The sequence below is a fragment of the Bufo bufo genome, chromosome 5 (assembly GCF_905171765.1).
Source record: "Bufo bufo chromosome 5, aBufBuf1.1, whole genome shotgun sequence".
NCBI lineage: Eukaryota > Metazoa > Chordata > Amphibia > Anura > Bufonidae > Bufo > Bufo bufo.
In genome coordinates, this window is record NC_053393.1 from 131181676 (window position 1) to 131207872 (window position 26197).

General features: G+C 42.3%; 1 protein-coding gene across 1 annotated transcript in view; it reads right to left on the minus strand.

Annotated features, from left to right (window-relative positions):
- The window catches only part of RP1 (RP1 axonemal microtubule associated), a 595469-nt gene that overhangs the window by 337159 nt on the left and 232113 nt on the right, over window positions 1–26197 (minus strand). The window contains exons 20-21 of the mRNA XM_040433131.1: window positions 21136–21268; window positions 501–652 (exon numbers count right to left, since the gene is read on the minus strand). Of these exons, the coding sequence (XP_040289065.1) occupies window positions 501–652; window positions 21136–21268 (285 nt within the window). The remainder of the gene's footprint in view (window positions 1–500; window positions 653–21135; window positions 21269–26197) is intronic.

The following is a 26197-nucleotide window of genomic DNA, read 5'->3' on the forward strand; positions in this document are numbered from 1 at the left end:
CATGAGATTTGAGCCCTATAAGCTAAACATATGGCCAGGTCCATACTAATAACATGAATCCTAAACTGCCCTTATTAAACCTGCTTGTGGCTCTGTTAGCCCAAAAAAATGGTTTTATAAGCTGTCACTCACCTACCTAAGGTGCCCAAGGGGTTTTACGTTAACCCAGAGTGCCCGCCCGCACCCCTCGCCGTCTGGTGCCCAGCGCTGCCTTCCTCACCTCAGCCCCGCCTCCGCAATCCCCCCGTCCCTCTGCTAGATCCGACGCCTGCGCACTAGGCTCAGCCTGATGCGCCGCGGACTCCTGGCAGCGGCTTCGTTGAGCGAAGTGCGCATGCGCATCAGGCTGGCGAGCATAGTGCAGAGCAGAAAAAAGTTGCAAATTCTTGTGCAGTTTTAGCGAATGCGCAAAAAATTTCGACTTTTTCACTCCATTATTCTGACTTGAGCTAAAGATAAATCTGTCCCAGTGATGTCAAAAGTACACAAAGGTGTTTTACCTGCCCTTGTTGGAAAGGACGTAACGAGTCCGGTCTAGACAAGATTCTTCTTCCTGAGTCTCCACGCTCTCCATACAAGCAGATATAAACTGGAACCTCAGTTCCCGCTTCTTCTAAATGTCCTGTGTAGATGTTGATCTTGTATTTCACAACTGGAAAACAGACATAAGACACCTGTTATCATTATACAATCCAAAATATTCCATATATTGCCACGTTCTCATTTAGCTGCTCCTACTGAAGACTGCAATCATAGGAAGGAGATGATAGTGGGAGGAATGTACTCACATTCTACCCCAGTTTTTTGGCATTGCAAATTTTGTCTCAAGAGACATTATGCAACAAAATTTGCAACTTTTTAACTTTTCACAAAGAAATGACTAGGGTGAGGATGAGAGAAGGTGGGCAACTCATGGTAAGACTCTTATAGCATGTGTGCCAGAAAACTGGTGCACATTGCACCAGAAATCTACTCCAGTTCCTGGCTGGAGTAGATTTATTTGGTGGCGCACTGATAGCAGAAGATGTGACAAATTTATTAAGAGGTGTGCACTTAGCAAACTTGCTGGATCTTTCTCCAACAGGGTTTACTAAGAGCAGCGTGAAATGCTGGTCTTCAGTAAATGACCCCCAGTGACTTGGGAATTTACTAGAAAGATGAGTAAGTGCTCAGTACACAAAGGAGTTGTCTCAGACATCCAAGTTGTTATTGGTGATATCTGACCACTGGGACCCCCATATGAACAGGAGTCATGCGTTTCCCATTTGAATGCCTCACAAATATTTAGACAGCACTCCTTAAGTGATGATAATTAATGGTTTTATTTCACTTCATATCATTTCAGCCGGAGTAAGTGGTATATCAGTTGCAACGTTTCGGGCTAACAATCGCCCTTCATCAGGCACTCTGAAGACCACAGTGTGCTTACAGCCGGCCTATCGTTGGCATTCTATGGGACTGATAAAGATAGCCAAGCTCCATTAAAATTGTATGGAATTGTCAAAATAGCCATATACATCTCTTTGCTATCTCCAGCAGTCCCATGCAGTCTGAATGGAGTGGCAGTGTGCATGCTTGACCGCTACTCCATTCAAATGGAAGATACGAGTCCCACATTCTCGTGAGCACTACTGTTTAGACACATCACTTATTCTGTGGCCAGGCAATAAAGTTGTCAATCTGGGACTACCCCTTTAAGAGAAAAGAAACATAAGTGATATAAATGAATACTGACACTAGTCATATTATCTAACATTCCCGTTCGAAAAGACACTAAAACACAGTTAAAGACACTTAAAGTAAGAGTGCTCCCCAATGCACAATACCCACTACTCACTTTTATACAAGCCCCCAGAGTGAACTGAGACAAGTAGTTAATAGTGATGAGCGGCTGGGGCAATATTCGAATTCGCTATATTTTGCGAATATTTGGGCAAATATTCGTCATAAATTCGCAAATTCGAGAATTCAACTTTATTTTTTTGATTCCGAAAATTGGCAATGTAATATGCGCGTATTGCGCGCGCAATACAGGCGTGGGTCACTTTTGCTACATTTTTCAAGCTGCTAGAAGTTTCCCGAGACTGGAGAAAATGGTTGGCACGGCAGAACATTACTATAGCTTTATATGCAGATAGAGTGCTCCAATATATTCGCGATTGCGTACATCGCAATTAATGATGCGCATATTTTGGCGCAATAAGTGCAACTTCACATTTTAGCAGGTCTGACTACATATTAGTGATTGGTGCACTAAGTATTGTTGTGACATCACAGCACTATGTCTGTAGCATGTATGTATGGACAGCAGAGAAACAGTAATTCCTATCACACTACCTAACACCCTGCTCTGGAACCTATCAGCTACACTATATCACTATCTAACCTACACTGACTATCTCCCACTAACTATCTGTATTATATATATGAGCTAACTAACTATATAATGTAATTGGATAAGGAATAGGATCCGGATGAAAGCACCGAGCACAGCAATGTCACAGCTCTCTCTCTCTCTCTCTCTCTCTCTCTCTCAGAACTGCAAAAAAAAACTGCAGAAAATGGCTGCTGGGGAGGTTCTTATATAGTAAGGGGTAGGCAACTTTCCTATTGGTTGCTAGGGATGTTGCTAAGCTCTGACAAACACATTGCAGCCTTCTCATTGGCCCACAAGCAAGAAGCAATAAGGGGTCATGGCTTCAGATGAAAAAAATCTTGAATATTTGCGAATACAAATATATAGCACTATATTCGAAATTTTCGCAAATTCTCAAAGTGGCGATATTCGCGATTAAAATTTGCAATTCGAATATTCGCGCCCAACACTAGTAGTTAAGTAAAGTAAGTGGTCTGGGGAATGCACCTGCCAATCCAAACACGGACTAGGATCCCATAACCATATAACAAATAAATTACAAGTTTTACTGAATCTTAGGATACAATTAATATTCAGAACAGAGTAATTTTCAGAGTGGCTGAAGTCTAATGGCAATTCCAAGATTTCTACGCAGAATCCCGTTCAGCATATTACAATAAAAGGTGTATCCAGATTAAGTCATACAATGTTTCGGTTTAATCTGTGGCTTTTGTCAGGTAGAATTTGTTGTTTATGCAGAGAGCATAGTGGACATGGCCACTGAAGAATAGTTGAATGTTACCTAGATTTTGTAACCTGAACTTTTCTAATGACACCTTCCACCTCAAAGCATTGCAGTACCATTATCATATTTATTAATTTCCAGATTTCTGTTGCAGGAAACCTGACACAAATTTCTAAGCAAAGGACCATTTGAATCAATATCAGTATTCTTACAATGTTGTGTCATAAATTCACCAACAGAAGTCTCTGAGCAGTACAAAAGAAGTTTAACGGGAATGTATCACCTATATATTTTAATGAATTAAACCCGGATAATGACACATTTTTCTAATGTTCTTTTATTTTATGATGACAAATATTTTTTTTTTGTATTTTTGTACATGCATAATGGGTGTCCATCTTGCCTGAGGTACTGTTAACAGCATTCAGAGATGAACCCCAGGAACCTGTAGACTAGAGATGTTCAATGACTTTTATGGAAGGCATGCTCTTTGACATGTGTAGAGGTCATTGTGCAGAGAGGTGGTGGAGGTGACAGGACATAATGAAACAAACATCTGGTCCCTAGAAAGTCTTGAAAGTAGGTAAATATAACCTAAGATGAACAACACATGATAAATTATATCTTGGCATTATTTATTTAACAAAATCTAGGCAAAAATGCAGAAGCTGTGTGTTAAAAATGACTTACACCCTTAATGCTTCCACAGGACTTAAAGCGGACCTTTCATGTTTTTTTGTTAATTCTAGATAAATACCTTTACCTGCGGGGTACTGCTGATGCTGCCACCCTGCCTGTTTAGTTAAAATATCGCTCCTATGGCCCGCTGCGCCCCCCTGTATTTTTTCTGCTCAGTATGTTAATACTGAGCATTGGTACAGGGAGGAGGAGACACCATGGTTTCTCAATGGGCGTCTCCTTCTCCCTGGCTGTGCCGCTCTCCGCTGTGATTGGATCGCGGCACAGCCAGGGAGAAGGAGACGCCCATTGAGAAACCCTGGTGTCTCCTCCTCCCTGTACCAATACTCAGTATTAACATACTGAGCAGGAAAAATACAGGGGGGCGCAGCGGGCCGTAGGAGCAATATTTTAACTAAACAGGCAGGGTGGCAGCATCAGCAGTACCCCGCAAGTAAAGGTATTTATCATCAGTGGAGGGTACCCCGCAAGTAAAGGTATTTGTCTAGAATAAGCAAAAACCATGAAAGATCCGATTTAAGAGGGTAAGTAGCACCAGTGTTATTCTAATCAAATGCCCTTGATTAATTGTTCATGAGCAAGTGTGACCACCTCTATAAAAGCAGAAGTTTTGACAGTTTGCTTGTCTAGAGCATTCACGTGTGTGTTAACACAATGCCAGAGAGGAAAGACATAAGCAATGATGTTAGAGATGCAATTATTGCTGCCCATCAATCTGAGAAGGGTTATAAAGCCATTTCCAAACAATCTGAGGTCCATCATTCTACAGTGAGAAAGAATATTGTGGAAAACATTCAAGACAGTTGACAGTCTTTCAAGGAGTGGATGACCCGGCAAATTCATCCCACAGTCAGTACAATTCTCAGAAAAACTTTTAAAAAAACAAGCGCTACAGCTAAGACTGTACAGCCCTCACTCAGTTAGCATATTAAATATATAAGTTCATGACAGTATAATCAGAAAAAGACTAAACAAGTATGGCTTGTTTGGAAGAGTTGCCATGAGAAAGCTTCTTATTTCTAAAAACAACATGGCAGCATGGCTTAAGTTTTCAAAACTGCATCTGAACAAACCACCAGACTTCTGGAACTATGTTCTTTAGACAGATCACACCAAAGGGCAGATGTTTGTTTCTAATGCACAGCAACACATCTCGTGAAAAACGAACACAGCATATCAGCACAAACATCTCATACCAACTGTCAAGGATGGTGGTGGGGTGATGATTTTGGCTTGTTTTGCTGCCTTGCAGTTATTGAGTCGACCATAAATGTCTTTGAATTCCAAAGTATTTTAGAAACAAATGTGAGGCCATCTATCCAACAACTAAAGCTTAGTTGAAACTGACTCATGCAAAAAGATATTTAAAAGACATTTATGCCAAATACACCAGCAAATCTACAACAGCATGTCTGAAAAAGGAAAAAATCAGGGTGTAACAATGGTCCAGTCACAGTCCAGACCTCAACTCAACTGAAATGTTGTAGTGGATCTTAACAGACCTGTGAATAAACAAATCCCCACAAACCTCAATGAACTGAAGCTTGTAAAGAAGAGTGGGCCAAAATTCCTCCAAAACAATGTGGATCTGATAAAGTCACACAGAAAAATATTACTTCCAGCTATTACTGCTAAATGTGGTTCTGCAAGCTATTGATTCATGGGGTGCACTTAATCTTTCACATATGGCTATTCCATTTTGGCTTCATTTTTGTTAAATAAATGATAATGAAATGGTGGAATCTGTTGTGCGTTGTTTTTCATCGGAGGTTGGATTTAAGTAATTTTAAGGCCTTCTAGTTTTTTTTATTTATTATGTCCTGATAATCAAAACCATAGAATTCAAAGAATGTGTACTTTGTTTTTTCATGACTATATATATATATATATATATATATATATATATATAAAATAGCTGAAGGACCTGGCTTCGCACAGGTATATTTAATCTATTTCATTTAATGTTTGTATGTGTCGTTAAAAGATATTGACAGTATCCACTATAACAGTGACATCCAAAGCCCCCCACTCCTTAACATTGACCCCGCCACAGTGCCCCTTCTCCTTAAAATGGGACCTCCACAGCAGCCCACCCCCTTAACTTTGACCTTTTCAGTAGCCCGCCCCTTTAACAGTCAGTTCCACAGCAGCCCACCCCCTTAACAGTGACCTCCACAACACCCCACCCCCTTAACAGTGACCTCTAAAGCACCCCGCCCCTTAAAACTGACCATAGGTTACAGTCTCCTTAACTGACCTCCACCATTACTGGCCCACTTAACAGAGACCTCCACTGTACCCTGCCCCTTTAACAGTGACCTCCACAGAGCTCTGTTCCCTTAAAATGTGACTTCCACAACTCCCCACCCCCTTAACAGTGACCTCTACAGCACCCCGCCCCTTACCACTGACCTCCATAGCAGACCGTCCCCTTAACAGAGACCTTCACAGTGCCCGCCCCTTTAACAGTGACCTCAACAGCGGCTTCCCCTTTATTAGTGACATCCACAGTACCCCATCTCCTTAACAGTGTTTTCCAAAACACCCCGCCCCCTTAACAGTGGCCTCTACAGCAATCTTCACCTTAACACTGACCTCCAAAGCAGAACGTCCCCTTAACTGTGACCTCCACAGCAGCCTGCCCCTAGGGTGGCCAGAGGTCCGGTTTTAGGCCAGACAGTCTGGCTTTCAGACTCCCTGTCCTCCCTCCGGCGCAGGGCCTGGACGGACACAGGGATGTTCTTTTGAACAGCTCACTCTCAGACAGCAGCTCTGTGCTGTCTGAGCGTGAGCTGCAGGGAGAAAGTCACCCTCCCTCCCACCCATGCAGCTGACAGAAGTTGATTTTTACCTTCATTTTTTTAATTCCTGTCGGCTGAGGAGTGGGGGGGGGACATGGCTTTTTAAGTTGACGTTGGGGTTTTTAAGTCCATCTTTTGGGGGTGGCCTGAATGGCCACCCTACCTGCCCCTGAACTGTGACCTCCACAGCACTCCGCTCCCTTAACAGTGTCATCCACAGCGCCCTGCCCCTTTAAAGCTGACCTACATCAGTGAAATAAAATGGCTGGGTTGTTATGGAAACTTGTTGTAAAACGATGTGTGGAGACTAAGGGCCTGCGAGCTTCTATTGGCTGATAAGGGTTATGTGATAAGCCTTCTATTGGCTAATGCATTTTTTGGGAATATCTTATGCAGGGATGTCCTTTTGAGCAGCTCACTCTCAGACAGCAGCACTGTGCTGTCTAAGCGTGTTCTGCAGGGAGAAAGTCACTGTCCCTCCCACCCCTGCAGCTGACAGAAGTTGATTTTTAACTTCATTTTTCCAATCCCTGTCGGCGTGGGGGCATGGCCTAACCAGATCGGGGCATGGCTTAGCTGGACGTGGAGGTGGGGTTTTTAAGTCTGTCTTTTGAGGGTGGCCTTAATGTCCAACCTACCTGCCCCCTGAACTGTGACCTCCACAGCCCTCCGCTGCCTTAACAGTGTCATCCACAGTGCCCTGCCTCTTTAAAGTTGATCTGCAGCAGTGAAAAAAAATGGCTGGGTTATGGAAACTTGGTGTAAAACTGTGTGAATGTGGAGACTAAGGACCTTCGATCTTCTATTGGCTGATAAGGGTCATGTGACCGTGTGTATGGCAGTTGGGATATGAAGTTGGGATATGAAGGGAAAGACCTGCAGGCTTCTATTGGCTTATGTAGGTTATGTGATGTGCCATATTTGAATTTTTTGGGAATATCTCAGGAACGGTACGTGCTAGAAAGCTGAGACCTGGTCTAAAACCTTCCCGGACATCTGATGTACCTGTGTGTCAAATTTCATGATTGTAAATGTGACAGTGCGGATTCCTTTAGCGGACATACATACACACACAAACACACATACATACACTCAGCTATATATATTATTATTTTTTTAAGGGGGTGTGCAACAGTGAAGCTCTGCAATATGTTTCCCAAGCCAAAATCTTGGAAAACACTTTGTAAAGAGGTATACTGTACATGTATGATTACTCATCCACAGAAATTCTGTGATTCTGTTTCCCAAAGTGCCCAAACTATAAAATAGAAAAGTATTTATTCTGTACGGCGAACAGCATAATGGAAATAAAATCAAAATGGCTGATTCACATTTTTTGGTCACTTTTCCAAACATTTAATTAATAAAAGTGATCGAAATGTCATATACACGCCAAAATGAGATCAGTGAAAAATACAAATTGCTACACAAAAAATGTGCCCTTACATAGCTCTGTAGACATAAATATATATACAAATTGCGGTATTGCTGTAATCATAATGACAGAATAAAATTAACATAATTTTTACAGCATAGGGAACATCATTAAAATGAAACCCATAAAACAATGGCAGAATTTCTTATCTTTCTTCAATTCTGCCCCATCTAGAATTTTTTTACAGCTTCCTACTAATGGTGCAATACGAAAGTCGCACAATAACAAAAAAAAAAAAAAAAAAGGAAAAGAAAAGAAGAAGAAAATTCTGGTTCTGGTGTATGAAAACGAGAGCATGAGGTCATGCCTATAATGACCAGTTCTGCTTTTATTTATTCAAAGCTAGTCTGAAAATTAAAGCAATAACAATATTGGTTATTATGGGTAACACCTTAAGTTCTTGTCTGCAATAGCTTTTACACATGATATTCTTAACTGGACTGCAACTCCACCCCCCCCCCCCCCTTCCCCAACATAGAGGTTGAGAAATTGCAGCTTTTAATAGGAACAACACTGACCTTGCAATTAAACAACTTTTTGTATTTAACAGTGGCATATTGTTTCTAAGTGACCCTTCAACCGGCATAAGTGGCCTCAACCTCTGCCAGAGATCTCACGCTCACAGGTTGCACCAAAGTGTCTGCTACTGCCTCAGATCATGGTGACCACTTTTATGGAAACCTAACTACCCTTCTACTGCAAGCACGCAACATGCACCTCACATATACATTGTGCAACACTGCAGTGCACCCCCAAGCCTCATGGTTGCAAACACAGTTCTAGGTTGAGTAATTTTACAAAGGGGCACCTCTTTGATGGAATCACTTAACTGTTGATACAGAGTGTAGACATCCTTGCCAACTCTCCCAGAACAAAAATAAAAAGACCTCACAAACTCCCAGAGCAGCTGGCAAAGCTCCAGAGCACAGAGGGCTGCTTTTACATGAAAAGTAGCCCTTCATGTACTGTAATTGTAAGTTGCTCTGGAATTCTGCATCATTAAATGCAGCCTTGGCACCCAAAGTGTATTAGACGTGCACATAGGTTAAGAAATGACAAGCTCAGAGTCTTGTCTACAAATGCTCGCAGTTTAGGGAATAAGTATAATGAACTTGAGTCTATAATGGCATCTGAGAATATAGATTTAGTGGCTGTTACTGAGACATGGTTCAATGGGAGTAATGACTGGGATATAACAATACCAGGGTTCTCTCTATATAGGAAGGACAGAGAAGGCAAGAAAGGGGGAGGGATGGCCCTGTATGTGAAAGATAGCATAAAATCTAATCTAATACAAGTTAGCAAGACCAATTTAGAGTCAGTTTGGGTTACATTGCAGCTTGATAATCATAAGGTAACTCGAGTAGGTGTAAAATATATAGACCACCTGGCCAAGTCAAAGAATTAGATGATCTACTAGTTGAGGAAATAGCTAAAATGACATTGAAAGGGGAAGTTATCATTATGGGAGACTTTAATCTTCCTGATGTAAACTGGAAAACCAAAATAGCTAGTTCTGCCAGGAGTACAGATAGTCTAAATTTCCTACGGGGATTATCTCTACAGCATTTTAGATTTAGTATTCACAAATACGAATTTGGTATCTGATATTACTGTAGGGGAAAGCTTGGGATCTAGTGATCACCAGTTAGTGTGGTTTACTATAAGTACAGTGACAGAGTCACACCACACAAAGACAAAAGTTTTAGATTTTAGAAAAACCGACTTTTCTAAAACTTGATTAGAGGTACACGAGTCCCTATCAGATTGGAACAGTTTCAATGGAGTCCAGGAGAAATGGGACTACTTAAAAGTGGCACTATTGAAGGAAACAGATAATTGCATTAGGCTAGTCAGTAAAAGCAAAAAAAGGAAGAGACCACTGTGGTACTCAGCAGAAGTGGCCAAAATCATTAAAAACAAAAAGATAGCATTTAGTAATTATAAAAAAAAAAAAAGAGGATGAGAGGGAAATGTATTAGGCAGAGAGAGGCCAAGCAAGCTATAAGAGCTTCTAAAGCACAGGCAGAAGAGAAATTAGCTCAGTCAGTGAAAAAAAGTGATAAGACATTCTTCAGATACATAAATGAAAAAAGGAAACTAAAACAAGGAATTACCAAATTAAAAACAAAAGAAGGAAGGTATTTGGAAGAAGATAAAGAACTAGCTGACTGCCTTAATGAATACTTCTGTTCAGTTTTTACAAAGGAAAATGAAGGAAAAGGACCTCAGTTAGGGAGGAAGACTAATAAATCTTTTGATGCATGTGTCTTTACAGAGGAAGAGGTTCTAAGTCAACTGTCTAGAATTAATACAAATAAGTCACAGGGGCCTGATGGGATACACCCAAAGCGGTGAACTAGCAAAGCGGTGAACTAGCAAAACCATTAACAGATTTATTTAACCAATCAATTTTTATTTATTTTATTTTTATTTTTATTCATTTCCCTATCCACATTTGTTTGCAGGGGATTTACCTACATTTTGCTGCCTTTTGCAGCCCTCTAGCCCTTTCCTGGGCTGTTTTACAGCCTTTTTAATGCCGAAAAGTTCGGGTCCCCATTGACTTCAATGGGGTTCAGGTTCGGGACGAAGTTCGGGTCGAGTTTGGATCCTGAACCCGAACATTTCCAGGAAGTTCGGCCGAACATCCAGGTGTTCGCTCAACTCTAGTTGTGACCCATTTTGCACAACTTTGCTTTTGTCTTTGTCTGTTTGTGTGTTGTGTATCATCCTGCACATATATAGTCACATTTGACCATCAAGCACCTGCATCTCCCAGAAGTAGATTGCAGTCAGCTCTTTAGGCTTGGTCTCCCATATTGTTGAATGGATTAGGCAGTGGCTGAGGGACAGACAACAGAGGGTTGTAGTCAATGGAGTATATTCAGACCATGGTCTTGTTACCAGTGGGGTACCTCAGGGATCTGTTCTGGGACCCATATACTTAATATCTTTATTAGAGAAATTGCAGAAGGCCTCGATGGTAAGGTGTGTCTTTTTGCTGATGACACAAAGATTTGTAACAGGGTTGATGTTGCTGGAGGGATACACCAAATGGAAAAGGATTTAGGAAAACTAGAGGAATGGTCAAAAATCTGGCAACTAAAATTTAATGTTGATAAGTGCAAGATAATGCACCTGGGGCGTAAAAACCCAAGAGCAGAATATAAAATCAGTGATACAGTCCTAACCTCAGTATCTGAGGAAAGGGATTTAGGGGTCATTATTTCAGAAGACTTAAAGGTAGGCAGACAATGTCATAGAGCAGCAGGAAATGCTAGCAGAATGCTTGGGTGTATAGGGAGAGGCATTACCAGTAGAAAGAGGGAGGTGCTCATGCCGCTCTACAGAGCACTAGTGAGACCTCATTTGGAGTATTGTGCTCAGTACTGGAGATCTTCAGAAGGATATTGATACTTTGGAGAGAGTTCAGAGAAGAGCTACTAAACTGGTACATGGATTGCAGGATAAAACTTACCAGGAAAGATTAAAGGACCTTAACATGTATAGCTTGGAAGAAAGACGAGACAGAGGGGATATGATAGAAACTTTTAAATACATAAAGGGAATCAACAAGGTAAAGGAGGAGAAAATGTTTAAAAGAAGAAAAACTGCTACGAGAGGACATCATTTTAAATTAGAGGGGCAAAGGTTTAAAAGTAATATCAGGAAGTATTACTTTACTGACAGAGTAGTGGATGCATGGAATAGCCTTCCTGCAGAAGTGGTAGTTGCAAATACAGTGGAGGAGTTTAAGCATGCATGGGATAGGCATAAGGCTATCCTTCATATAAGATAGGGCCAGGGGCTATTCATAGTATTCAGTATATTGGGCAGACTAGATGGGCCAAATGGTTTTTATCTGCCGACACATTCTATGTTTCTATGTTTCTAGAACATTAGACTACTAGCAGAACACAGTATCAACTCTAGAATATTCCAGTCTGATACCCTGGAGCAGAAATAATAATTTTTTGATTGTCCTTTTGCCCCACCAGGCCACTCACTTTGTTTGTTTAACCACCTCCGGACCGCCTAACGCAGATTCGCGTTCCGGAGGTGGCAGCGCTGCGCACAGTCATATACGCGTCATCTCGCAAAATTTAAAGAACAAGTTCGTCACCAGCCTGCCAGCAACGATCATTGGCTGGCAGGCTGGCGATTTTCAAAAAATCCAATCACAAGTCATATAACAGATCATATTAGTAAATATGATCTGTTATATGGCTTGTCTGCTCCTGTGCTGGTCCTTTTCGTCGGTTGGATCCAGCAGAGGAGCAGACTGAACTGTGAGTACACCAAACACTACACCTTAGCCCCAGATCACCCCCCTGCACCCCAATTAACCCTTTGATCACCCCTTTGATCGCCCCTGTCAATCACTAGTGAAAGGAAAAAAAGTGATCAGTGTAAACTGTCACTTTTTTTTTTTCACTAGTATTGGCTGTTAGGTTTTAGGGATAGTTTAGGCCCCTTGGTTAGGTAGTTTAGCGTGAGTTAGCGCCCAGCCCACCGCACCGCAGTCACTTATTCGCTGTTTAGCGTATCGCTAAACAGCATTTGTACTTTTATAGTATCTGTAAGTGATCAAAACTGATCACGGTCAGATCTATAATAGTATTAGTGTCACCTTAGCTCGCCCTCCACCCAAAACGCAGTGTTTGCCCGATCAGGCCTGATTGGTCGCCCACACGTGCGTTCACCCACGCCCGCCCCACCGCAGTGACAAAAAATATATATTTTTTTGATCACTGCACATTCATTTTACACGCACTGCGGCGATAAAAAAAAATCAGTTTTGATATTTTTTATCAACCGCAGCGGCCTCCGGTACTTCGCTAGCCTCCCCTTTGTAAGACAGGTTTGCTTTTTTTCTTGGGTAGTCTCAGGGAATACCCCTAAATTTAGTAGTCCAAAATGTCAAACAGGGGGTATTCTTCTGAAGAGGCCTACAGGATTCTGACCCAGTCGGATGAGGAGTGGGAACCCTCATCTGACGAATCTAGCGGGTCAGAATATGAACCTGTGGAAAGCAGTGGCTCTCTGACCCAAAGTTCGGACGAGGAGGTGGAGGTCCCTGATAGCACCAGGCGTACCAGGCCCCGTGTCGCTAGACCACAGGTTATGCAGGATCCGCTTCAAGAGCAGCAGAGTGGGGCTGTCGCTGCCGGATCACGTGGTGAGGCATACACCAGCAGCGCAGCCCTCCCTGGACCTAGTACCAGCACTGCCGTACAACATGGTGACGTGGCGAGCACCAGAAGGGCAGTTGAAGCTGGTACGGTGGCACGTGCAGTAGTTACCCCGTCGCAGCCACCGCACAGACAGGCCCGTAGAGCCCCTAGAATCCCTGAGGTGCTGGCAAACCCTGATTGGCAGTCACCAACTTCAGCCGCACCATTAGTTCCCCCTTTCACCGCCCAGTCTGGAGTTCGGGTTGAGACGGCTCAAATCGGTTCGGCCCTGGGATTTTTTGAGCTGTTCTTGACTGCGGAGCTCTTGGACTTAGTCGTGGCAGAGACAAACGGGTATGCCACACAATTTATATCCGCCAACCCGGGAAGCTTTTATGCCCAGCCTTTCCGGTGGAAACCAGTCCAAGTTTCCGAACTTAAAATTTTTTTGGGCCTTCTTCTCAACATGGGTCTAACTAAAAAGCATGAATTGCGGTCATATTGGTCCACGAACCCGATTCATCACATGCCCATGTTCTCTGCTGCTATGTCCAGGGCACGATTTGAGGCCATCCTCCGTTTCCTGCATTTTAGCGACAACACCACCTCCCGTCCCAGAGGCCACCCAGCTTTTGACCGGCTCCACAAAATTCGGCCCCTCATAGACCATTTCAACCAGAAATTTGCAGATTTGTATACCCCCGAGCAAAACATCTGCGTAATACATTTTACCGGGCGCCTTGGCTTCAAACAATACATCCCAAGCAAGCGTGCCCGGTATGGGGTCAAATTGTATAAGCTCTGTGAAAGGGCCACAGGCTATACCCACAAATTTCGGATCTATGAGGGAAAAGATCAGACCCTGGAGCCAGTCGGTTGCCCTGACTACCTGGGGAGCAGTGGGAAGACAGTCTGGGACTTGGTGTCACCCTTATTCGGCAAGGGGTACCATCTTTATGTGGACAATTTTTACACAAGTGTGGCCCTCTTTAGGCATTTGTTTCTAGAACGGATTTGCGCCTGTGGCACCGCGCGAACTAGTCGCGTGGGCTTCCCCCAACGGCTCGTTACCACCCGTCTTGCAAGGGGGGAGAGGGCTGCTTTGTGTAACGAAGAACTGCTCGCGGTGAAATGGAGAGACAAGCGTGACATTTACATGCTCTCCTCCATTCACGCAGACACGACAATCCAAATTGAGCGAGCAACCCGTGTCATTAAAAAACGCCCCTCTGTGTCCACGACTATAATGCGCTCATGGGAGGGGTGGACTTCAATGACCAGATGTTGTCTCCGTATTTAGTTTCCCGCAGAACCAGACGCTGGTATAAGAAGGTGTCTGTATATTTAATTCAATTGGCGCTGTATAATAGTTTTGTTCTCTACAGTAAGGCTGGGAGAACACGATCCTTCCTCAAATTCCAGGAAGAGATCATCGAGAACCTCCTGTATCCAGGAGGTTCCGTGGCCCCATCCACCAGTGTAGTTAGCCGTCTACACGAGCGACATTTCCCCAGTGTCGTTCCTGGTACCTCAACCCAACCGTCACCCCGAAAAAGATGTCGTGTCTGTAGCAGGAGTGGAATAAGGCGTGACACCCGCTATTTCTGTCCTGACTGTCCTGACCACCCTGCCCTATGCTTTGGTGAGTGTTTCCGGAAGTACCACACACAGGTACACCTAGCATAGGGATTGCATCTCACAGGACAGGCACACAGGGCTATTAGGGCCGTTTTACTCACAGCTGCTGCAAACCTCTCCTTTCACCTGGGATAAAGTGCATAACGTACTTCGCCACATCTTTGGGCGATTTGCGCTTTGCACATTGTCCCATGGGGAAGGAGAGGTTTGTTCTATAAAGGTAAAAAAAAACTAAACAAAAAAAAAAATACCGGTAAGTAAAAAAGTTAACGTTCAGTTAAAGAAGTTCAAAAAAGTTTAATATGTTCTGTTCAAAACTTTAATAAATTTATTGCGTTGCGGCCTGGTTTTTTCTTTTTTTTTTTTTTTTTTTTTACCTTCCAGGTGGACCAACCGATCGACTAGCTGCAGCACTGATGTGCATTCGGACAGAAGCATTGCGCTGCTGTCAGATTACACACAAGTCGGTGTATGCGGCGCTGCAAGACGAGATTTCTCCTCTGCAGTAAAAGATACGTTTGCCGAGGCATATGAGCTGAGGAGGTGGCGGTGTTCATATACTTTGGCAAACACTTTGTATATATAAAAAAAAAAATCCCGGCAATGATTTATTCATCCACATCGATTGATGTGAATGGAGAAATCTGGTTTGCCAGGGCATACGAGCTAAGTGGGTATGGATGTTGGGCGGAGCTCCTATGTCCTGGCAGACGCCTTTCCCCTCCTTTTTCTTTTTTTGGCAGAGATTTTTTCATCCACATTGATCGATGCGAATGAAGAAATCTGTGCCGTTAATTTTTTTCTTTCAGCCCAGAGGCTGAACGGAAAAAAAAAATCTCATTACCTGTATGCTCAATATAAGGAGAATAGCAGAAACTCTTAATGCTGGGCATACATGTAATGATTGCGGAGATCCTCAAATGCCAGGGCAGTACAAACACCCCACAAATAACACCATTTTGGAAAGAAGACACCCCAAGGTATTCGCTGAGGGGCATATTGAGTCCATGAAAGATTGAAATTTTTGTCCCAAGTTAGCGGAAAGGGAGACTTTGTGAGAAAAAAATCTAAAAAATCAATTTCCGCTAACTTGTGCCAAAATTATTTTTTTTCTATGAACTCGCCATGCCCCTCATTGAATACCTTGGGGTGTTTTCTTTCCAAAATGGGGTCACATGTGGGGTATTTATACTGCCCTGGCATTTTAGGGGCCCCAAAGCGTGAGAAGAAGTCTGGTATCCAAATGTCTAAAAATGCCCTCCTAAAAGGAATTTGGGCACCTTTGCCCACCTAGGCTGCAAAAAAGTGTCACACATGTGGTATCTCCGTATTCAGGAGAAGTTGGGGAATGTGTTTTGGGGTGTCATTTTCCATATACCCATGCTGGGTGAGATAAATATCTTGGTCAAATGCCAACTTTGTTTAAAAAAATGGGAAAAGTTGTCTTTTGCCAAGATATTTCTCTCACCCAGCATGGGTATATGTAAAATGACACCACAAAACACATTCCCCAACTTCTCCTGAATACGGAGATACCACATGTGTGACACTTTTTTGCAGCCTAGGTGGGCAAAGGGGCCCACATTCCAAAGAGCACCTTTCGGATTTCACAGGTCATTTACCTAATTACCACACATTAGGGCCCCTGGAAAATGCCAGGGCAGTATAACTACCCCACAAGTGACCCCATTTTGGAAAGAAGACACCCTAAGGTATTCCGTGAGGGGCATGGCAAGTTCCTAGAATTTTTTATTTTTTGTCACAAGTTAGTGGAAAATTATGATTTTTTTTTTTGATTTTTTTTCCATACAAAGTCTCATATTCCACTAACTTGTGACAAAAAATAAAAACTTCTATGAACTCACTATGCCCATCAGCGAATACCTTGGGGTGTCTTCTTTCCAAAATGGGGTCACTTGTGGGGTAGTTATACTGCCCTGGCATTCTAGGGGCCCAAATGTGTGGTAAGGAGTTTGAAATCAAATTCTGTAAAAATTGACCAGTGAAATCCGAAAGGTGCTCTTTGGAATATGGGCCCCTTTGCCCACCTAGGCTGCAAAAAAGTGTCACACATCTGGTATCTCTGTATTCAGGAGAAGTTGGGGAATGTGTTTTGGGGTGTCTTTTTACATATACCCATGCTGGGTGAGATAAATATTTTGGTCAAATGCCAACTTTGTATAAAAAAAATGGGAAAAGCTGTCTTTTGCCAAAATATTTCTCTCACCCAGCATGGGTATATGTAAAATGACACCCCAAAACACATTCCCCAACTTCTCCTGAATACGGAGATACCACATGTGTGACACTTTTTTGCAGCCTAGGTGGGCAAAGGGGCCCATATTCCAAAGAGCACCTTTCGGATTTCACTCGTCATTTATTACAGAATTTGATTTCAAACTCCTTACCACACATTTGGGCCCCTAGAATGCCAGGGCAGTATAACTACCCCACAAGTGACCCCATTTTGGAAAGAAGACACCCCAAGGTATTCCGTGAGGGGCATGGCGAGTTCCTAGAATTTTTTATTTTTTGTCACAAGTTAGTGGAAAATGATGATTTATTTATTTTTTATTTTTTTCATACAAAGTCTCATATTCCACTAATTTGTGACAAAAAATAAAAACTTCCATGAACTCACTATGCCCATCAGCGAATACCTTGGGGTCTCTTCTTTCCAAAATGGGGTCATTTGTGGGGTAGTTATACTGCCCTGGCATTCTAGGGGCCCAAATGTGTGGTAAGGAGTTTGAAATCAAATTCTGTAAAAAATGACCAGTGAAATCCGAAAGGTGCTCTTTGGAATATGGGCCCCTTTGCCCACCTAGGCTGCAAAAAAGTGTCACACATGTGGTATCTCCGTATTCAGGAGAAGTTGGGGAATGTGTTTTGGGGTGTCATTTTACATATACCCATGCTGGGTGAGAGAAATATCTTGGCAAAAGACAACTTTTCCCATTTTTTTATACAAAGTTGGCATTTGACCAAGATATTTATCTCACCCAGCATGGGTATATGTAAAAAGACACCCAAAAACACATTCCCAACTTCTCCTGAATACAGAGATACCACATGTGTGACACTTTTTTGCAGCCTAGGTGGGCAAAGGGGCCCATATTCCAAAGAGCACCTTTCGGATTTCACTGGTCATTTTTTACAGAATTTGATTTCAAACTCCTTACCACACATTTGGGCCCCTAGAATGCCAGGGCAGTATAACTACCCCACAAGGGACCCCATTTTGGAAAGAAGAGACCCCAAGGTATTTCGTGATGGGCATAGTGAGTTCATAGAACTTTTTATTTTTTGTCACAAGTTAGTGGAATATGAGACTTTGTAAGAAAAAAAAAAAATCATAATTTTCCGCTAACTTGTGACAAAAAATAAAAAGTTCTATGAACTCACTATGCCCATCAGCGAATACCTTAGGGTGTCTACTTTCCGAAATGGGGTTATTTGTGGGGTGTTTGTACTGTCTGGGCATTGTAGAACCTCAGGAAACATGACAGGTGCTCAGAAAGTCAGAGCTGCTTCAAAAAGCGGAAATTCACATTTTTGTACCATAGTTTGTAAACGCTATAACTTTTACCCAAACCATTTTTTTTTTTACCCAAACATTTTTTTTTTTATCAAAGACATGTAGAACAATAAATTTAGAGCAAAATTTATATATGGATATCGTTTTTTTTTGCAAAATTTTACAACTGAAAGTGAAAAATGTCATTTTTTTGCCAAAAAATCGTTAAATTTCGATTAATAACAAAAAAAGTAAAAATGTCAGCAGCAATGAAATACCACCAAATGAAATCTCTATTAGTGAGAAGAAAAGGAGGTAAAATTCATTTGGGTGGTAAGTTGCATGACCGAGCAATAAACGGTGAAAGTAGTGTTTGGTCAGAAGTGTAAAAAGTGGCCTGGTCTTTCAGGGTGTTTAAGCACTGGGGGCTGAGGTGGTTAAAGGAATAGGTCCTTCAGAAGCCAGTTTCTGCACAGTATTCAGTCCAACTCTGGGCTAGTAGTCTTGCAGCTCATGCTGTACAGGCAATGACTCCCAACAAGCTCTCCAGCCTCTAACCTACTGGTGGCTCCCTCCATGTTGCCATGCCTTGGTGCAATGCTCTGCACCATCTCACCGCCCCGAATTTAGTGTGAAGCCCCATGTGGACTCATGCTGATGCCAGATTCTTCCTCATGCAAACTGCCAGCCAGGGAAGTATGTTTTCTAGTAACCAGAAACACCAGCGGTGTTCAGCTATGACCCCAATAGTACATTGGCCACCATCCACACAAAGGTGCAGCATAAGCATACAGCTTAGTAGGGGCAATCAAAAAGTGAGGATTAATTAACAGAAGTAATAACCAATATAAAACTGTTGCAGTGCTGCAGCGGCAGTGGTTGCTATGTGGTGCTGCACCAATTTGGTGTAGTGACCCACTCGAAAGAGGCCACTGAGATGTGGTGAGTGGGCTTTTGCATTTAGTTCAAAAAGTTTACCAAGTGCCTTGCGTACAGTTTATTAATTATGCTGAGAAGCAAAATATCAATGCATAGCATTAGATGTGTAGGTTTACAATATAAAGGGGAAACAGTATTGTGTGAGCAGAAAAAGATCACAGGGTTCATCTAGTCTGCCCTTCTATTATTTCCTTTGTATTTTATCTTAGGATATATTTAGTGATGAGCGAATTGAAGTCCACAAATTACAGGATAAATTCAATTTGTCATGAAGGCGAATTTCCAAGTTCTTCGTGGTAGCGAATCGATTTGAATTGAAATTGTGTAAAAAGCAAAAAGAAAAAGACGCCCACCTGATTCATTTGCTCGTGATGGGCCGGCTGCAGACATCTTGCTTGAAGATCCTGTGCGCTGTGACGTCTCAAGCAAATGGATTGGGTAAGTATTATTATAATTTTTTATTTTATCAGATGCTGCAGATCAGCTATGAACGCGGTTTCTGAAGGGTACAATGACGGGTAGCGGTGCAATCACCGTTCCCTGTCATTGCACCCACTACTTACAAAGAAATCCGTTGCATGACAAAGAAAAATTTGGCAAAGCAGCCAAATCAAATTTTTCTAAACTTTGCTCATCTCTAGATATATTATTTTCCCCACAATAATTGGGTAAATACAGTAATAGTTATCTACCTTAAAAGCTGTATCCCCTTTACCCTCCTTCTCCCTGTCTAGTAGTAATTTACAAAGTTCCTGCAAGGAAAGGTGAACTGGAGATTGCTAGAAGGTTAGACAAATGCTGCTTCCCCATAATAACATAAATAATAAAGTTTGATGCATTCAGAAATAGATATTTTACTGATTTACGCAAATAATATGAGATAAATATAGTACCCTAGGCAAAATACCATAAACCGTACGTTAACTGTAACTGTATATGTTTGCATTTTTATTTTAATATATTCTGTCTTCAGTGTTACCAACTTGTACATTCTGCTAACAATAGTTTGACTCTATAGTAAAGGGAAATTCAGATAAATACAAAATGAGAATAAAATGGCAGGCTTTTGTTTAATGCCAGGACATATAAAGTTATTGCGCTGTTAATGTAAAGACGGAGAACAGTTAAATTCTGCTCATTAGGAAAAGATTAGAAATTGGAGTGAGCTGGAATTTTTATAAGGCTCATAAACAACCACTGAGTATTTAATAAGCAAATTGAATATAAAAGGAAAGCACAGTATTTATTGGAGTGGAATTGTTATGGTTGAGTGAACAACATAAGACAAAGCACGTAGAGAATACATAATGGTAGCAGCTCCTGACGTTCTGTGCTAAGACTGTGAGAGGAAAGACAGGACCTCCTGGTTCTGTCATTATGTATTAGTACATTCATAGCATTCAAGGGGTTATCCCATTAGCAATGTAAAAATAGTACATGACAGTCTCTTTCTAACAAACTTAGAACCAGCCCTGTACCTCACATGGAACCAGAGATCTCCCCATTTATTGCTCTGCTACATTTATTTCAATCTGGCAGCTCAGGGGGCGTGCACTTTTTCAGGGGGTGTGTCTGGTCTGCTGCAGCTGGTGATAGTTGTAAGATGGAACTGAGCCATGTATGTCAAACTTGGTGAGTTGGACAGAGAATTTAGAAAAAGGGCAAACATCAGGCAGCGGTATACAAATAGATTTCAGTGAATAACCGAGCGGCTATACAAAATTTTTAATTAAATGCAATTATAAAAGTATTCAGACCCAGGTGCTGGTTTGAAAAATTTAGAATATTTTTTTGTGGGACAACTCCTTTTAGTTACAAAAATACTTACCTGGATAAATTATGACACCGTCTTCAACCACTGGAAGCTCACACATCAGATCCCCATTGCCATGATTTTTTGACAACCACTTGTTGGCTTCAAAACTTAACGTTTTCCCATTTTTCATCTTCTGTAGAATTATCTAGAAAGATAGATTAGACATTTTTAACAGGACTAATTTTTAACATTTCCTTTATTTTATTTGGTTAATTACGGTAGGAAAATCATAGAGCCATGAGGCAATGACGGCTGGTTTCACATGAATCTAATAGGGGCACAGTTCTGCACCCATATTTAGGGTGAAAATCTTTGCTTAAAGGGGTTGTCCTATCTTGGCCTTTCATGAAGGAGATGGGAATAACCCACAGTATGTGTTGGTCCAGGGTGGCCGGCATTGTGGAAACATCTGGCGCTACTCTGTAGAAAAGCATAGCACAGTTATGGAAACAGTGTAGCTTGCTGTAGTTTTTGTAGCTCTAATTCACTACTATAGGAGTTACAGAAACAACGGATCACCAGCGCCTCAGCCGTGTCCATATCTCCACCTCACCAGGAAGGGTTATTCCCATCTGGGCTATCAAAGGCTAAAATGGGATAACCATTTCAGGGGATTGTTCTGGCCACAGTAAGTAGTATTCATTAAATTTAATTTGTATAGCCTTTTCAGTTTGTAATATCGTCTATGTACCCGTGTTGTCTGTATCTGTAGATCAGTACGCTGGTTACAAGACTCTGTCCACTAAACAAGAAGTTCCTTCTGCTGACCCAACATGGCTGAGGGAAGGATTCTGGCATCACCTTCTGACCACCCATTCAAATCAATAAGAAAGTGACTGATAAAGATAGAAGAGCAGCGGATGTGACTCTGGTGGAACGGGGTTCTTGTTCGGCAGATCCAGGAGGAAATGAATGGGAGAGAATGGTTTGTTGCCATGTGTATCGAAATATTGATAATGAGATGACTACTGGGAAGTGATCTCTACAGGAAGTGTCAGACTATTATAGTGGCCAGAGTGAAAACTACCGTAGGTCACGATTTTTGTTTTTAAAAATATAGATAGTGAAATGTAAATGTAAAAAAAAATGCAAAATATTGTACAAAATATGTTTAAAAGCTTGATTTAAATAATCATTTTCTGATAAAACATTTCTGTTACGTTGCTAATCCATCCAAAGGTGTAAAGAGAGTCTGTCTTGTAGATTAGGGGAGAGCAAATTGTGCTTCAGATCAAAGATCTGAAGTCGATTCGTTCCTCAACTTTGTTTTAATGCTGTACGGAGACCTGATTGCGGGTTGCTGTTTTAAAATGTTTCTAAAGTTGTACAATCAAAGCCCGAAGCTCTTTGGACTTAATGAATTTTGCCTCCATGCAGCGCATACATTTTAATGCTGTACGGAGACAGGTCTCAATACAGCATTAAAATGAAGTTGGGGAACGAATCGACTTCAGATCTTGGATCTTGGATCGAAAGTTCGCTAACCCTTATTGTAGATGTTTAACCAGTGTTTGTGAGGTGTCCCCACACAGTCTAATACTATTCTATCATTGCTGCCAGTGTGAGACAGTGCAGGGACTGGTAACACTCAGGGTACTTTCACACTAGCGTTATTCTTTTCCGGTATTGAAATCCGGTAAAGGGTCTCAATATCGAAAAAAAACCAATTCCATTTTGTCCCAATGCATTCTGAATGAAAAGCAATCCGTTCAGCATGCATCAGGATGTCTACCGTTCTGTCCCTTGTACGGTATTTGACCGGACAAAATACCGCAGCTTGCTGCAGTATTTTTTCTGGCCAAAATTCAGGAACAATACCGCACTTGCCGGATCCGGCATTAATTTCCATTGAAATGTATCAATGCCGGATCTGGTACCAAGTGTTCCGGAAATTGCCGCATCGCTGGATTCGGTTTTCCGTTCTGCGCATGCAAAGTTCTTTCTAGCTTTGAAAAAATTAAATACCGGATACGTTATTCTGGATAATACTGGAAAGACGGATCTGGTATTTCAATGAATAAGTCTAACGGATCCGTATCCGGAAAAAAAAGATATCCGTTAGCATATGGATTTCTGGATCCAGAACTGCCTGCCGGATTCTAACAACGCTAGTGTGAAAGTACCTTCATTCATAAAATTCTAGCAGGATTAATAAAGGGATCCCACAACATACAGTTATAAGAAATGATGCTCCAGAATTGCTATTACATGGCAAATGCAAGTACTAAAACATGTCAGGAGAGGAGACACGTCTCTAAGGAGTAAATGTTACATTTTGTTTAAAAATTAGAAGGCTTTCCCTGTAACAAATCTGGAATAAAAATCTTATTTACTGAACTTTACTGAGTACAATGTTTTCCTGCCACTTGATACAAACATAAATATAATACCAGAAGGCCTTAGGTGATCATTTTTTACTGAATAAAGAGCTGCATGCAATTCATAAATATGCAAATTTAAAATAATTTCAATTTTTAACACTTATCAAGTCTGACATTTATTATCTTTGGGACTGACTGTATCAAGCATCTATCATTCTAAGGATCTCAGATGAAAGTTCTAAGATCTTTTCCAGGAAGAGGAATATCCATTGTATGAGTTACATGCAAAATAACACATTAAAGCTTGTCGAGTGCAGAACTTTTGTTAGGATGTCTGCTGCAGACAGTGAATGGAAAGACAAGAGAGTAGAGAGGAGGTACTTTCAGTGATCAGCACATTAAAGACGATGGTGACAGTACTCATTGCTCTGGCAGCCTCTATCAGAGACAGCAAGAAGAGCTCTGCCTAAGATGAATGCCACGCGTTACATGCAGAAGTCTATTGAAGATGGATTCATTACTAACACTTGCTAAATAAGCTGAAAGTTATATATAGCTGGGAACAACACTAGTGACCTGCATCTCCTCACCAAGAAAGGGAACTGGGGATAGTTGGGGAGATAGGCATCCCAGCAGTGAGACCACCCACCAATCACACTTTTATCAATTGCTTAGCTGATACGTCATAAAAGCTAATTGTAAGAAAACTTCATTAAGGCCCACAACCGTATTTTTGTTCCGCATTCAATCAATATTTTTAGACCCATTCATATGGACCCATTCATTTCAATGGGGCCGTAAAAACCATGTGCTGTCTGCATCCATATGTCTGTTCCGTGGCCCAGCAAAAAAGATAGAACATGTCATATTCTTGTCCATTTTGCAGACAAAAATAGGCATAGTTACAATGGGCCCACAAAAAACGGATGCAATACGAATGTCATCCATATTCTTTGCGGATCCACATTTTGTGCACCGCAAAATACATACTGTTGTGTGAATGCACCCTAAGGCAGGGCTTGACAAATTTCCTTGGAATCTAGGAGCCAGCTAAAAAAGTTAGGAGCCAGGCGGAGCCGCGTCATAAAGCCCCCAGTAGGTGCCCCCATAGCGCTCCCCCCCCCCACTTTTCCATAGAGCCCCCCAATAATGCTGTATACCATGTTACATATACCGCCGCTCCGTCCCCGGACCCTATTGACTATAATGGGGACGGGGGTTGAGCTCCGGCGCAGCATGGCAGTTCGCGGTGAAAGGCCACCGGACTAAAAAGTTGGACATGCAGTACTTTTAGTCCGGCGGCCTTTCACCATGCACTGCCGTACTGCGCCAGAGCTCTGCCCCCATTATAGTCAATGGGGACAGAGCTGCAGTCCGACGAAACAGCGGAAGGACGGATCCGACAGGGTGAACAGCCGGATCCGTCCTGCCGCAAGTGTGAAAGTAGCCTTAGTTATATAGCTACTGAATGAGACAGAAGAAGGGATGCCTTTAACATATATATCTCCTTGAGAAGCCAATTTGATCCTAAAGGGTTAATTCAAACTGTATACTAAACTCTGTCCTGTCACTTCTCTCATCTCTCTGCTCCTGTCCCTTAATCTTATCACTGCTGCAAAATCATCAGTTCTAGAGTCTGACTGACGGTTCTTTTAACTCAAAGAATCTAATGAGTCTCTAAGGATCTTTAGATTCTAACCTGTGACTCATTCGATTCTTTCTCCCTGTACTTGTGTCAGTGACTCAGAGCTGCTAGTGCTTGCCTTGCCTCAGCTCTGATTGGTTGGTGGGCGGGGAGGGGAGGGGCTGGCAGAAGCAGCTTCCACTCTAGGATCAGATTACACTCCTCCCGAGCCCCTCCCCTCCCTGCTGCTAGCGTCTCTGCTATTATGTGCTGTGACGGAGCTGTTTAAACGGTGCTGCCTCCGGACAGAACGGCAGCTCCGCACCCATCGCCCGGGCACCTTTGAAAACGGGCTGACAAATACCCAAGCGCCAGGACTAAATTCCTGGTCGCCATGGCGACCTGGCGCCTGGGATTTGTCGAGCCCTGCCCTAAGGGGTGTCTTGAGCTGTGGGTACCACACCAGGGTTACCTTTAAATACCAGGCTGATCTTGGACTTGCCACAAGAAACATGTGCAGTACCCTGGGCGCAAGCTGCATGTATAATAGCACCCTAAGAGTATATCAAAATAACTAAGACGCACACAAAATTACTAGTAGAAAAAGGAAAAATCACTTAGAAAAAGGAAATATTGCGAATGAAAATACATTCATCAGTATGCTAATTCTAGAGGCTCCTTGTATATACAGTTGGGTTGTAATTAGGCTACTTTCACACTTGCGTTCGGGGTTCCGCTTGTGATTTCCGTTTGAAGGCTCTCACAAGCGGCCCCGAACGGATCCGTACGGCCCCAATGCATTCTGAGTGGATGCGGATCCGCTCAGAATGCCTCAGTCTGGCACCGTTTGGCCTCCGTTCCGCTCAGCAGGTGGACACCCAAACGCAGCTTGCAGCGTTTTCGTGTCCGCCTGGCCGTGCGGAGCCAAACGGATCCGTCCAGACTTACAATGCAAGTCAATGGGGACGGATCCGTTTGACGTTGACACAATATGGTGCAATTGCAAACGGATCCGTACCCCATTGACTTTCAATGTAAAGTCAGGAGTCCCTATTAATATACCATCGGATCGGAGTTTTCTCCAATCCGATGGTATATTTTAACTTGAAGCGTCCCCATCACCATGGGA